The sequence below is a fragment of the Platalea leucorodia genome, assembly GCF_965183815.1.
Source record: "Platalea leucorodia genome assembly, chromosome: 3".
Lineage (NCBI taxonomy): Eukaryota > Metazoa > Chordata > Aves > Pelecaniformes > Threskiornithidae > Platalea > Platalea leucorodia.
In genome coordinates this window covers 123,928,695-123,941,362 of record NC_138825.1, presented here as the reverse complement: position 1 = coordinate 123,941,362, position 12,668 = coordinate 123,928,695, and the positions used below count along the sequence as shown (strand labels likewise).

Genomic DNA, 12,668 nt, shown 5'->3' with positions numbered 1-12,668 from the left:
AACCCAACTCCAGTACCCAGAAAGATTAATGGTATAATTTTCAGAAGTATCTGGGGCTTGAGAAAGAAAATACTGATGATTTTCACCAAAATATGTTTTGGGAAGATGAACGAAATTCAAAGGCTGAAATATTTTGGTGTAAACATACATAATCTAAGGAAAATTTGTGAGCTTGAGAGACAAAAAGATGAAAACAAACATTAGCCAAGGAAAAATATATCTAGCCCATATATGCAGACACACTGGATATGCCACTGTCCATGGTGAGATAGGACTGAAATCAGCTCTGAATTTGGGCAGCTGGAGTCATACACTTAGGGTAAACATTATTCTTGCCATCTGGCAGGTACAGATACTTTTGTACCTTTTTTTGTGTCTTTCCCTAGGTACTCCCACAATGTTGGAGAGGGATGGGTGAATGGCGAAAGCCTGCCTCTGAGTGCTGTGGTGGCACTGATTAGCAGAAGGGTTGTTGTTCAAGGAAATGTCACGATGGAGAGGATGTCACACCTCAGACAGTGTGTAAAAGCAGGTGTTACAAGAGGTGAGGAAGTCTTTTCGCACAGAAAGGTACCGAGGAGGAAAATTACTCCATTAAAATCACATTGTGGTGTCACTGCGTATTAGAAATCTTTCTTAATAGGATAACTTTGAGACATACCAGTGCCAGGAAACCAAGTTTATCTTTCCAAACATTGTTTGACATTGAAGTGTGGAGTCTTGGGAGTTGAACTGCATTTCATTGTAATATCTCAGATGTATTATTTTCACACTGTTGTTTCAAGCCATCTTGGGAAAGACCCTTTAGTTTTGCCTGAGCCTAAGGGTGTAGAAAAGAAAGTATCTTCTGAAAACATGTTTCAGTGTACATAATATATTAAATTTTTAATTGTGTTTACTGTTTAGTCACTTTAAGAAGAAGGAAAAACAAAACAGCCCAATGCTGTTTGTACTCTTTAGTGTGAAAAATTGAGACGTTGTTTAGTGTTTAGGGATACGAAGAAAAAAGACAGGTAGTGGTTTCTTGTAGCATGTAGTAACACTGGTGAAACAATGCTAGGTGTCTCAGTTCTTCTTTAGTTTTACCTGTATAAAACACCATGAATTTTGACAGATGGCTTCCTGATTTACACCAGCTGATGAGGAAGCAGACTCAGACACAGTGATTATAATTTGAGGAGAGTTAGGTTATCTGGCAACCCAGTTGTAAGGTTTCCTTTAAAAATAAAATGCCTTGGGCTTTCAGACTGTGACACAAGACTTCATTTGATATCCAGCAGCCAACTGCTTATATTACTCATAGATTTATGGCCCATTTTCTGTGGAACTCATAAATATAGTCTCTGAAATGTGCTAACCGTTTGAGGTTTTTATTTGAGTTAAAGGATAGGAGGATTTCTCAGAGGAGTCACCAGAACATGAGTGGGCAGTGGGTTTTGTGGTTAATTTACCTTCTTTAATAGAAAAATGAACATTACTGAGCATAAGCAGGCAGTGCTGGAATTTGAAATCTCCTCTGCACATCCATTGAACAAGCCCAAGTTGCACATTTGTAACCTGAATCCCCTCGTACCAAAATACCCTAAGCATAGACCCATGGAAGGATGCCTTTCAGGAATGTCGATTCCTTCCTCAGCCTTACAATTTACTTTCCTTGTCTTCAGACTGTAGGTAGTAACAGTTCCTCACCCATCTGCAGGGACAGTGGGGAGAACAAGAGTTTTAAAGAAATTTCACAATATGTTCTCATTTTAGTTTAGTTCAGTACATCCGTGCCCAATCCCCCTTTCAAGAACCTCACCCAAGGTAAATCAATGTCAAATCCATCTTCTCCGTGCATAGGACTATTTAAAATTGAACACAAGGAACTTTCCAAGGCATAAAACTACCACAGCTTCCTGCTGGTTTTAATATATATTCCTCTAAAAATGTCCGGACTCTTGGGGAAGGAACCATGAGAGTATTTAGAGGGAATATCAAATATGCTTGCCTGTTGCTATTTGTCTTTGGGCCCATGTTTAAGATTGCTGCTGGAGATGGAGTCTCACTGGGTCAATGTGGTGGGTCTCATTATGTTGCTTGGGGCACTCTGCACATCCCATGGTCACCATGGATAAGTAACACAGCTCCCACTGGGTTTTATTCTAGGTGGCTCCAAGTGTCTGTACAAGAGAAGCGAGAGGCAGCTGGGGTCTCGGGACCTTGGAGCTATCGTGGTTGTGGAGGCCTTCCAGGGAGAGGCGAGTCAACTTCGGGTGGAGGGGGTCCAGTTCCGCCACATGGGCCAAGCGTTTCAGCAGCACTGCAGTGCTCTGACTGTTGCTGGCAATGCGTGGATGGCAGGTGAGACAGCTGCACTGGAGGAGGGCCCGAATGACCTCAAATGTCCACCTTTTTCTGCCCAAAGCTGGGGCAGATGTCTTTAAAAGCCTGCTCATCTCTCAGATCAGTTGACAAATTGGATTGGTAAATGCAAGAAAACCTCATCTGTAGTCAGCCCAAGTGAAACTTGATGGAGTGCTTTAAGCTGCTTTAGTTCCTTTGCATCTCTGGACAGCTTCTTCCTAAAATAATATTTCATTTTTGTACCACAACTCTGAGTTGGCATCCTACTTCTAGCTGTGGAAACGAATGCACTACTATACTGTGAGGAAGCCCAGAGGTGGCTCAGGGCTGTGTGGTAGCATAGGCCAAAATTTAATTCTATCACCTGAAGGTTAAGGAATATATTAAGTTCTTTAGACTTTGTCACTGATAAGTGCAAAATTGATCTCTGTGGAAGTGGCAATGAGGGCTCTGAAGACTGGTGGTGATAGGAGCAGTTAGGTGTGCTCGAATAATGTTTTAAGGGTACTGGATGGGACTTCCCCCTCCAGCTAACCCACACTTATGCCTTTCCTATGCCATCTTCATCACTGAGTGAGGATCTAGGCTTCCTGGTGGCAGAAGGCAGCACTGGCCATGATCCTGGAGTGCAGTGGGCAGGTCACGATGTCTGGCTAGACGAGGTGTACAAGTTACCTTCCCTGTCCTCACTGCCCTTCTGAAATGTTTCTCCTCTCCTTCAATCCCACTTCAATCATCCAACTGCCTAAGCTCATAACATACTTCACTCTCGGGATCTTACCCTATCCTTTCACTGAATGTTATCCTCCTTCCTCACAATCGTGGACCACCTCCATTAATCCATTTCTGTGCCCAGGGCCCCTCTTCCTTACTGTGCCCATCTCAGCAATGCCAGCCTGTTGGCAAAGATCTGCCAGGTGAGTAAGGGCGGACAGCTGCAACCGAGCAGCCTCATGGGAGCCGAAAGGATTAATTGGACAGCATGAAAGGATGAAGGGCTAATATAAAACTCTCCCAACCTTCAAGATGCAGTGTGCTTTTTGCTCACAGCACTCATTTCTTTCCAGACTCTTACGTACGTGGCTGTTGTATTTTGGACTCCTTTGGCCAAGGACTCCGTCTGACCGGGATCTCAAACCTTAATGTGGACAGTAATGTTTTCTATAACATTTCAGGCCATGGGCTTCTACTAGGTAAGTGAAGCAGGAAAATATCTATCCTACATGTAGCAGTAACATGTGGTGATTATCATTTGCATGAAAATGCCTTTGGAAGAAAGAATGGCAGATCCTTAACTGCACCCTGAGAACCTTAATTACATCTTAGACATTTTTCTGGTATCAGTGAACCTGGAATAAAGCTCCCAAGATTCCACATGCAACTCCTAGCAGCTATTTCCTTTTGACCATACACTCTCCTTTTCATCACGTCAGTCTTCACTTGATCTGGATCCCTTTTGTTTAGTGTACAAATGGAAGGAGATTTTTTTTAGGGAATTGATTTATATGTCTTTGGAAGTGCACCGTTATGCAATATTTAAGACCCCAGTTCAGTGAGGCATTTAAGAGCGTACTTACCTTTAACTTCAGTCATTTGACATTGAAGATAATGGAGTGAAAGCATATGTTAAAAGTTAAGCAGAGGATTTAGCACTTAAATAAATTGGAGCTTGGAGCAACAAAAATGTTAAACAACAAAATATTTCTCTTAATAACCATCAGGAGACTGACTTGCAGCATCTTCTGCTGGGATCTCATGTTGCCTGAATACCTAAAGATATAGTTCGATTTTTGTTTCCCATCAGAGATGGGATAAAAATGACCAATTTTAAGATAAACAGAAGGGGGAAAAAAAGCCTTCGGTCCTGATCCTGCAGTTCCACACACAGAGCGAGTCCCTGTGCTAGGTCCTGTATATACACATAATGAGAAGTGATAGATTACAATTTAAACAGAGGAGACCTATAAAAGGAAAACATCTTGCAGACAAAGAGAGCTGGCTCAGAGAGAAGCAACGACTTGCCCAAGGTGATGCACAAAGCGCGTGTGGCCATGGGGAAGCAGAACAAGATCTCCATCCTGCCAGCATGCCTTGGCTCACTCGTACCAGGACATGTGTCTGAGTTAAAGGACTCTGGGCTGGGCTGAACATTTCCGCTGAAGTCTCAGCCTGTATACACCTTACCCCAAGATGTCTTTAATGGCTTCACTGTCAGCAGCTCCAGAGGGTCTGATGGATGAATTTATATATCATTTTGCTGCCTGTGAAGGAATATTTATTATAGCTGGTTATTTGCAGCTGCAGAATTGGACTCCCTCAGTGATTTCATCTAAACCCCTTATTTTCAGGGGGTTTGCAAGACAGTCATAAAAATTCGCTCTGGGCTTAAAATTAATTGACACACCAAGACCTTTTATGCCAACTCAAAAACCTATATGGCTGTCAAAAGGACTGCTTTAGGATCGTGTTCATGCTCTGGTAGTGGCATTGTAGTAAATACAGCCTGGAAAGGAAATATTTCCTACATGGATCTTGTTCCAAAAATAAAGAAAGGCTCAAAAAACTGAGGGGGAGGTTAAAAATAATTACTGCCATCCCTAAAACCAAAGCACATAGGTTTTCCTGGCAAGTGGCTTACATTTGGGGTAGTGATGACTGGGGAAGGGATCTGTATTTGAAAGAGAACTTGAGCAGGTACAGTTGAAGATAATAATTTATGTTTGATAAACAAAACTAAATAGATTTAATTTGCTCCTGATGTGAGCCAAACAGAGATGATCCATTTTGTATTCTGCTTCCAAAACACCAGAGCAGGGGGACATATGCTGATGTGCCCTTATTCAGTCTGGACCTGTATACAACTGTCCACATTTTGCCATTGGGTGGCACGTTTCTTTATGGTGTAGTTTAAAAGGATATTTCTTTTTTTTTATTTTTTCTTCCTACTTCAATACTGTTACTAGATCTGGGGCACCCCATGACTCTGAGTTGTGTGATCAATTTTTTGATTGATTTTTCCTTTTTCTTCTCATACTTCATTGCTTAGGGGGGCAAACCCCCCACTTTTGTGCACAGTTGCACCAGGTCTTTCTAAGTCTATTTAGAAATTTTCTTACATGTAAGTAGGGCAGTGGATGGAGACACAGGAGATAGATAGATAAGACTTTGAATTCTAGTACTGCCGGAAGCATGCCTGTGTCTGCATAGGTGAGCCACTTGCTCACTCTGAATCTCTTTTTTTCCAACTGTAAATGTGTTTTATAATATTCCTTTTATTCATTTTCTCCATAAACCTGGGGTACAGTACAGTTGGTGTTATATTCATATATAACACCTGGTACAGGGTCTTGCGCGTATTGAATTGCAGAGCCATGGTCTCTATTGCCTCTTTGTAGAATATGTAATATAGTATTCCTTTCCCTGATTGTTTTTATCTCATTAGAGTGTAAGCTCTTTGTGGCAGAAACTGTTTTTTTATCATATTTACGATGTTGATCAGATCTTGCTTGTGGCCTCCTGATATTTCTGAAGCACATAGCCTTCCCGTTTCCATGCTATGCACCACTGTGTTGAGCAGTCATGGCAGTCTTTTACTGTCTCATAGCCATCTTCTGCCATGTGTTAAACACAGGTTTCTAAGTGCTTTTCAAACAGTGATTTATGCAGGGACAGTTAGCCGGGAAAGCTAATTCCCAGGTGGGCCATGCCAGCAAAGCAGGCAGGGCAAAATCCAGCAAGTTCTCTAACTTCCATAATAGAGGGTTTCCAGCTATATGTACATTTCTGTTTACATTTTTTTCCTTCTTTTTTCATTTCTTTTTTCTTTTTTCCTCTTATTTTTCTTCTTTTCTCTTTTCTCTTTTCTCTTTTCTCTTTTCCCCTTCCCTTCCCTTCCCTTCCCTTCCCTTCCCTTCCCTTCCCTTCCCTTCCCTTCCCTTCCCTTCCCTTCCCCTTCCCCTTCCCTTCCCCTTCCCCTTCCCCTTCCCCTTCCCTTCCCCTTCCCCTTCCCCTTCCCTTTCCCCTTCTCTTTCCCTTTCCCTTCTTTCCCTTTCCCTTTCCTTTCTTTTTTAAAGGAGAGGGACTGGAAGAGGGGAACAGAATCAGTAACAACATAGTGATTGGCCTTTCTGGAACAGATGGTTTATCCAACATTGAGACACTATCACCAGCAGGGATCTACGTCAGGGCTCCTGCCAACCACATTGAGGTAAGAAGTTCAGGTATAAAACTTAACATTTCCTTTCTAATCAAAGATATCAGAAAGATATGGAACTTCATTCATCTTGGAGATCATATACACAACATTTGCTTCTTGGCTGAGCTGTCAGAAACTGTGCTTGTGATGGGATATTAAAACAAGCACATATTACAAAATAAATTACATTCATGGGCAAATTTATTGTTACTGAAGATTTTACTGCACTTGAGAGGAATGAAATATTGCAGTGAAATCCTTCATCCTGGAATACTTTAAAAAGTTGTTTTATTTCTTAATAGTCATGGATTCATAAAAAATGGAAAAAGTTGAGGCTCAGCTTCTCTCAAATTTTTTCCTACTTCTGTCATTATAAAAAAAGATCTCAATTTTAATACACTGATGACAAACACACTAAAATTCAGCAATATCAAATACACCTTTGTCTGGATTTAAAAATAACAACTTATGTACAGTCCAAGATTTGCATTCCAGGGTGAGAAGGAGAATGCATTCCCTGTGCTATGAAAATGACATTGATTTTAAAAGAAACCAAGCTTCTCTATTCTAAATAGTGATAAAACATCGAACACTTAAAAAGCTAACAGACTAACAACCCTCCCATCAAAAAGCTGAACTCAGTAAAAATCTTTTTATTCACTAATTCTCTGATGCTTTCTTTTAGTTCATACAGTTTTTTGTCTTATTCAAGTCACTTACATTTCAGACTAAAGAGTCACTTTTAAGTGTTTCATGGAAAAAAAAATACGATTTTCAGCGATTAAGTGATTTCAAACCATTTTTCCTTCCCAACTGTTTTAAGTCTGGAATTTCATTGAAACTGACCTTTCTTACCACAGTTTCGGTTGTGACAAATGCACATTTTCATTAAAAAAAAATCCTGACCTGTTCTATTGCTAACCCACAGAAACCAAACCAATTATTAAGTGTATGTGAAGACCTAATCGCCCCCTGGGCTTCTGTTCCAAGAGGAAAGAATTGTACCTAAATTTGAAGGTGAAAAAGAGACCAACACATTTCCTATGTTAGTATGAAGACAATAGTACTTAGGAAGAAGGAGAGGACTTTTCTGCAGTTCCCTCAAGGGCATATTTATCATTTTAAAGACCATCAAATATGGTTAAAAAATATAACAACTAGGCAGAATCACATGAATTTCAGCTCCACTAAACACAGAATTTTGTACTATCATGCTCTGACTTACCCTGGAGCTGTCTACTCGATCGCCAGTGGCTCAGCTTTTGAAAAGGTTTGCTGCAATTATCTCTACGGGTATGTGTGAACTGACTGTGGTCGGTTTGCAGCACATTTGTTTAGCTCTCTCGGTTCACATGTCTTCGTAGATAGATACACCCAAAGCTGCATCCGTGGCTGTGTACCCGAACATCAGGGTTAAGTCTGTTCTCCAAAGATGTGTTACTCAAGGCAGAATAGCTGATGGCCCTTGAAGGGTTGCTGATAAACCTCATTGTCAGCAGTCTCTTGGAGTGGGCTATTTGAGGCGTTGCAGCAACAAAAAGAAAATATGAAGAAGTTGCCTAGCTTAAAATTATTATTAACTGCACTTACTGTTCTACAGTACTAAGCAGTGTTCAGCAGAAGACATGAAAGGACATGGATATTAAGAGAAAAAGTCACACTTTTTCCAAGCAAAACACCTGTGTCCTGTGGACTTTTCCTTAGTACGGTAATAATCACTAAATGCAAGGGAGGCTGGTCCAGCACCCGCATCACGATGTTACAGAGTTTCAGCACCTTTTATCTGATCAAATGGCTCAAGAACTGGATATTGCTTTTTAGGTATTTATAATCTTAATTTAATAGGGAGGTTTGAAGAGTGTAATGGGAAAGACTCATCTTCCCACTGGCTGGTTTCCAGGCCATGACATGGAATAGAAATTTCCCCCTCTAGATTTTAATGTTAGGTGGTTGTTGGGTTTTGTGTTTGTTTGTTTGTTTTTGTTTTCAGGTTGCCATCTTTCAATTACAAGTTTTAAACTTACAGGCTGCAATCTCTAGGGCAAGGATTACAGCTAAGATAGACAGAGAGCTCTCGATCCATACTGTGTTGCATGGGTTAAGCTTTCCACAGTGAGTCCTGCAATAATATTTTCATAACTACTAAATTTACTTGGGAGCCTAAATTTGCATTGGTGACTGAAGAGCTTAAATTTCCTTGAAAATCAGTGGTCTCCTAAATGGTGTTGAAATTGGGACACAGCAGTCACTCAAACCTGAGCCTACAAAGACATTTGGAGAACCAATTCCCACTGGTTTCCATTTGACTTAAGCTCTTAAGTACATTTGTGAATTACAGGGTGTTAGATAAAATTTTATACTCATACAGTATAATGCAAAATGATTACTACAAAGTTAGTATTTTTTTTTTTTAAATAAACTATGGAAGCCCTGGTTATCACTTTCTAATGTCATAGGACAATTTCATTAGCAGGTTGGTTTCTTGCCTTTTAAATGCTCTCAGCATGAGGAACTGAAGATGGTTCTCTTTGATATTGGCTCTTTTGTCCCTGAACTGCATACCTTATATCCCTAGTTTTATTTTTGTGTGCAGGAAAAAAAAATGGAGTTTTTTATCTTCTTCTCTTGGTTCTCTTGCCCCAGTGGGTCTTGGACCTTTTGTAGTAACTTCCTCCTCATAAACATTCAATGCTCTTAAATCCCAGAGCCAGCATGAGGTGCTCATGCATAACAACATACAGACTGGGTTTAAGAAATTCAAGAAGCATCCTCCCATTCCTTTCTTGCCATGGCGTTGAGGACTGGGAAACAGCTTAAGTGAATGAGCAGGGCGGAGATCAGCTTGTGTTTCCATGTCAGAGGAGTGACTGATGGTCACGCTGTTGAGAAATTAATTTGTTTCCCAGTATCACCCAACCCAGCCATTCTCCACAGTACCAAAGAGGTGAGGCTGCATCTGTTTGGCATCAATTGTTTCTCACCATTTCACCCCTGCTGAGATCTTCTCTAAAATCTTCTGCAAGGTGAGCGCATATTGAAACGAGCCCATTGGGGGTACTCCTTGCATCCTGCCAGGTTCTGAACTGGGGGAGCGGTGCTGGGCACACTCTCCAGAGCTTTAATGTCATCTTTAAGGTCAACAGTTTGAGCCCTGGCTGTCTAAAAGAAATTCATGAAATATTTACATTAGCAGTGTTGTACGGTTAAGAGACACTTAAAACGTCAACCACTTTATTTTACTGACTTGCGATGCATACCTCCAGGTATTTGGCATGCTCAGGGAGGTAATTTCTCTCTGGAATTTTGGTTGCATGGACATTCGTAATATACTGACTTCCACAAAGAATTGATTTCCACACAAAATTCCCTGCTTGCCTAAAACCCCTGCCCTCCAGCCACTAGCTGGCTGAATAAATATGCAGGTTTTTTCCTTATGAATCATCTGTAGAACGCACGATTGAAGTCTCAAGTAAAAGGTTCTGGAAATAATGTGACTGGACTGCAGAAGTATTTTGTTAAAGAAAAAGGGTCTGTGGCTGCACTTTCAGAAAAAGCAGCAGTTTTACCAGGGGATAGAGAAAGCAGTGCTTTGGGTGTTGATACTACTCTGTTGCTTGATAGATGTCAGAGATCACGACTGCAGGGAACACACTTGGATGGGTCAGAAGAAAGTAATTGGGGTATGGTGGCTTTGACCTCTAGGTCATCAGGCTCAGCTTTGATTTGGACCATCAGGGACCAAAAAGTCATTAGTGTTTTAACACTGTCCTGTGACCTATGCATGGTAGTGGTGGGTGTCAGTCTCGATCACAGAGAACAAGCCCTTCCTATAGCTGCAAGAAAGCTCATCTTAGACTCCCCTTAGAGAACTAGGTACCTCCAGAGAACAATTAATCTTATCCAAGGATAGACCAGAAGAATTACCCTCTGGACATGCCCATGCCTTATTTTTTCCTGAAAAGGGAGCCTAGGTTTACAAGCCTGGACTTCAGCATCAAATTTTTACACATCTAAGATAGGTGAGAGGGATCGTGCTCAGATGTGCGTACGAAAACATGACTGTATGGACACCATCCAAAACCATCTAGGTTTGGCTGCAGTCCAAATGAAGCAGGTAAGAGCAGGCTTTTTCCCTAGAGTAGAAAAGTTCCTAACCCATTGTATATAACCCACACAATCCACTTGCTACAGACTCTATAAGTACCAAACTCCTAATTTAAGACCAGGGAAACCTTATGTTCACTTATTTTTCACCTCTTGCAATAATACAAAGAATGCAACTCCAGAATTTCTTTATTAAGAGATATTAAGTGACAATAACTTCCAGCACATCTTCCCATGGCTATTCTCTTATCCTGTTAAAAAGAATCCAAAACAAGTAATTTACCATAGGTCCGAACAAGCTTAGTTGTTCACCCACTGACATATCCTGAAGATGTAGTTCTCTCTCTTCTCTTGACTTTCATGGGGTCTCACTTTTTCATGCCAATGTTGTTTCCTTTTGCTGTATTTGCTTTGGGAGATATGAGAAACATACAGATTGAGAACTAAATCAATAAACTGAATAGTATGTGATTTACCTTTCTTTCACGACATCGCCTTCCTACTTAGAAAGGATTTTATAGGGGTAAGATTTCCACAGACTTTTTTTCTTACTGACTTAAAGAATTATGGCAATACCATTTTTCTGTCATTTGTTTCTATTGCTTGCACAACCCTTATTGCCTGGCTTGAGAATGGGTTTTTTTAAGACTGGCCCAAGGACAGAGCAAAAACAGGACAAGATTGAGGACATAGAAACAAGGTACCAGCTTCTACCAGCTAGACTTACCAGAATTTGAATGGACCTCAGCTGGGATTTTAATTTGGGTTTTTCTTAAGTTTATTTTAATTTCCAGAAATCTGCGGCAATCTTTTTTCACAGTCATATGTGCTTCTCTGCAGGGCAACACAGTGTGTGCTGCTGGGTATGGCTACTTCTTTCATCTCTTCCCTGAGGGACCATCCAAAAAGCCTCTTCTGTCCTTCAGTGAGAACGTAGCTCATTCTTGCACAAGGTACTTGGGGATTTTTGGTTAAAGAGATTTTCCTTCAATGGATGGTAGTGCTGACTACAATTGCAGTGGGGAGCAGAAAATGCTTTGCCCCTTCTTTCAGGATATTTTTTTTCCAATTTTGCACCCTTTTAGCACTTCTTCTCTTGTAAGCAGAGTTCTCCACAGCAGAGCAGAATCAGTGTTTGTCAACAATGTGGTTGGGGCTGTTTTTCAGGTCCTGATTGTGAATGGTTTCCTTAGTAGTTTCAAAACGGAGGTCATTCCTTCTCCATTCACAAGCCCAATTTGTTAACTTGCAGAATTTCCCAGTGCTGTTAACAAGCTTCTCCGCTTTACCCCCTTGTTTAAATGATCCTGATATAGCTTCAGGTGCCACATTTAACACATTTCCTCATCAACCATTTAACAGCAAAGCACTGAAGCTTGTGCTCATGTATTGAATTGAAAGCTCATTTTTAAGTATACCAGACATGTTGAGCAGAAGAGGGTGGCACGCAGGAGAACAGATACACAATTTCTTTCTTATGCTCCTCCTTTAACATCTCCTACAGGCCACCATTAGAGACGTGACACTGGCTTACACAACCTGCAGTGGCATTTCTTACCTCCAGATGCTCTATATCATAGCAGCATGAACACTCAACTATTAGAATTTGGCCTCTGACTAATTAGATTGAAGAGACTAATCACTTTGAAGTCCAATGGGATAAAAGGTGCTGTATGTATGTCAGACATTACAAATACCTGTTGTTCCTTTAGCATCCAAGAATGGCTATTCACTAGAGCTTTTGCCTGTACTTCCCTAAAACAGAAACGATAAAAAAAATGACATTGTACTAAAAGTCAGTGGACAGAGTCACCTGAATTTTAAGGAAATCTGGATATTAATCTGGATTTAAAATCTCTGAGAAGGTCAAAACCAAGAGTTGCATTCAGGAATACGTACATTTGGAATGTACTCCAAGTTGGCTTAATCCAAGATATAGAAAAGCCTTATCTGTCCGGATTCATGTCAGGCTTATCTGAAGGTGATGAAGGTTGAAAGCTCATGGGCATGGTGGGGGTGTTTT

The 12,668-nt window shown here is 40.8% G+C and overlaps 1 protein-coding gene across 1 annotated transcript in view; it reads left to right on the top strand.

Annotated features, from left to right (window-relative positions):
- PKHD1 (PKHD1 ciliary IPT domain containing fibrocystin/polyductin) overlaps positions 1-12,668 on the top strand; it is a gene marked incomplete at both ends in the record, with an annotated part of 265,493 nt that overhangs the window by 119,202 nt on the left and 133,623 nt on the right. Inside the window, 5 exons of the mRNA XM_082305891.1 lie at positions 387-544; positions 2,149-2,343; positions 3,414-3,539; positions 6,420-6,553; positions 11,486-11,598. Of these exons, the coding sequence (XP_082162017.1) occupies positions 387-544; positions 2,149-2,343; positions 3,414-3,539; positions 6,420-6,553; positions 11,486-11,598 (726 nt within the window). The remainder of the gene's footprint in view (positions 1-386; positions 545-2,148; positions 2,344-3,413; positions 3,540-6,419; positions 6,554-11,485; positions 11,599-12,668) is intronic.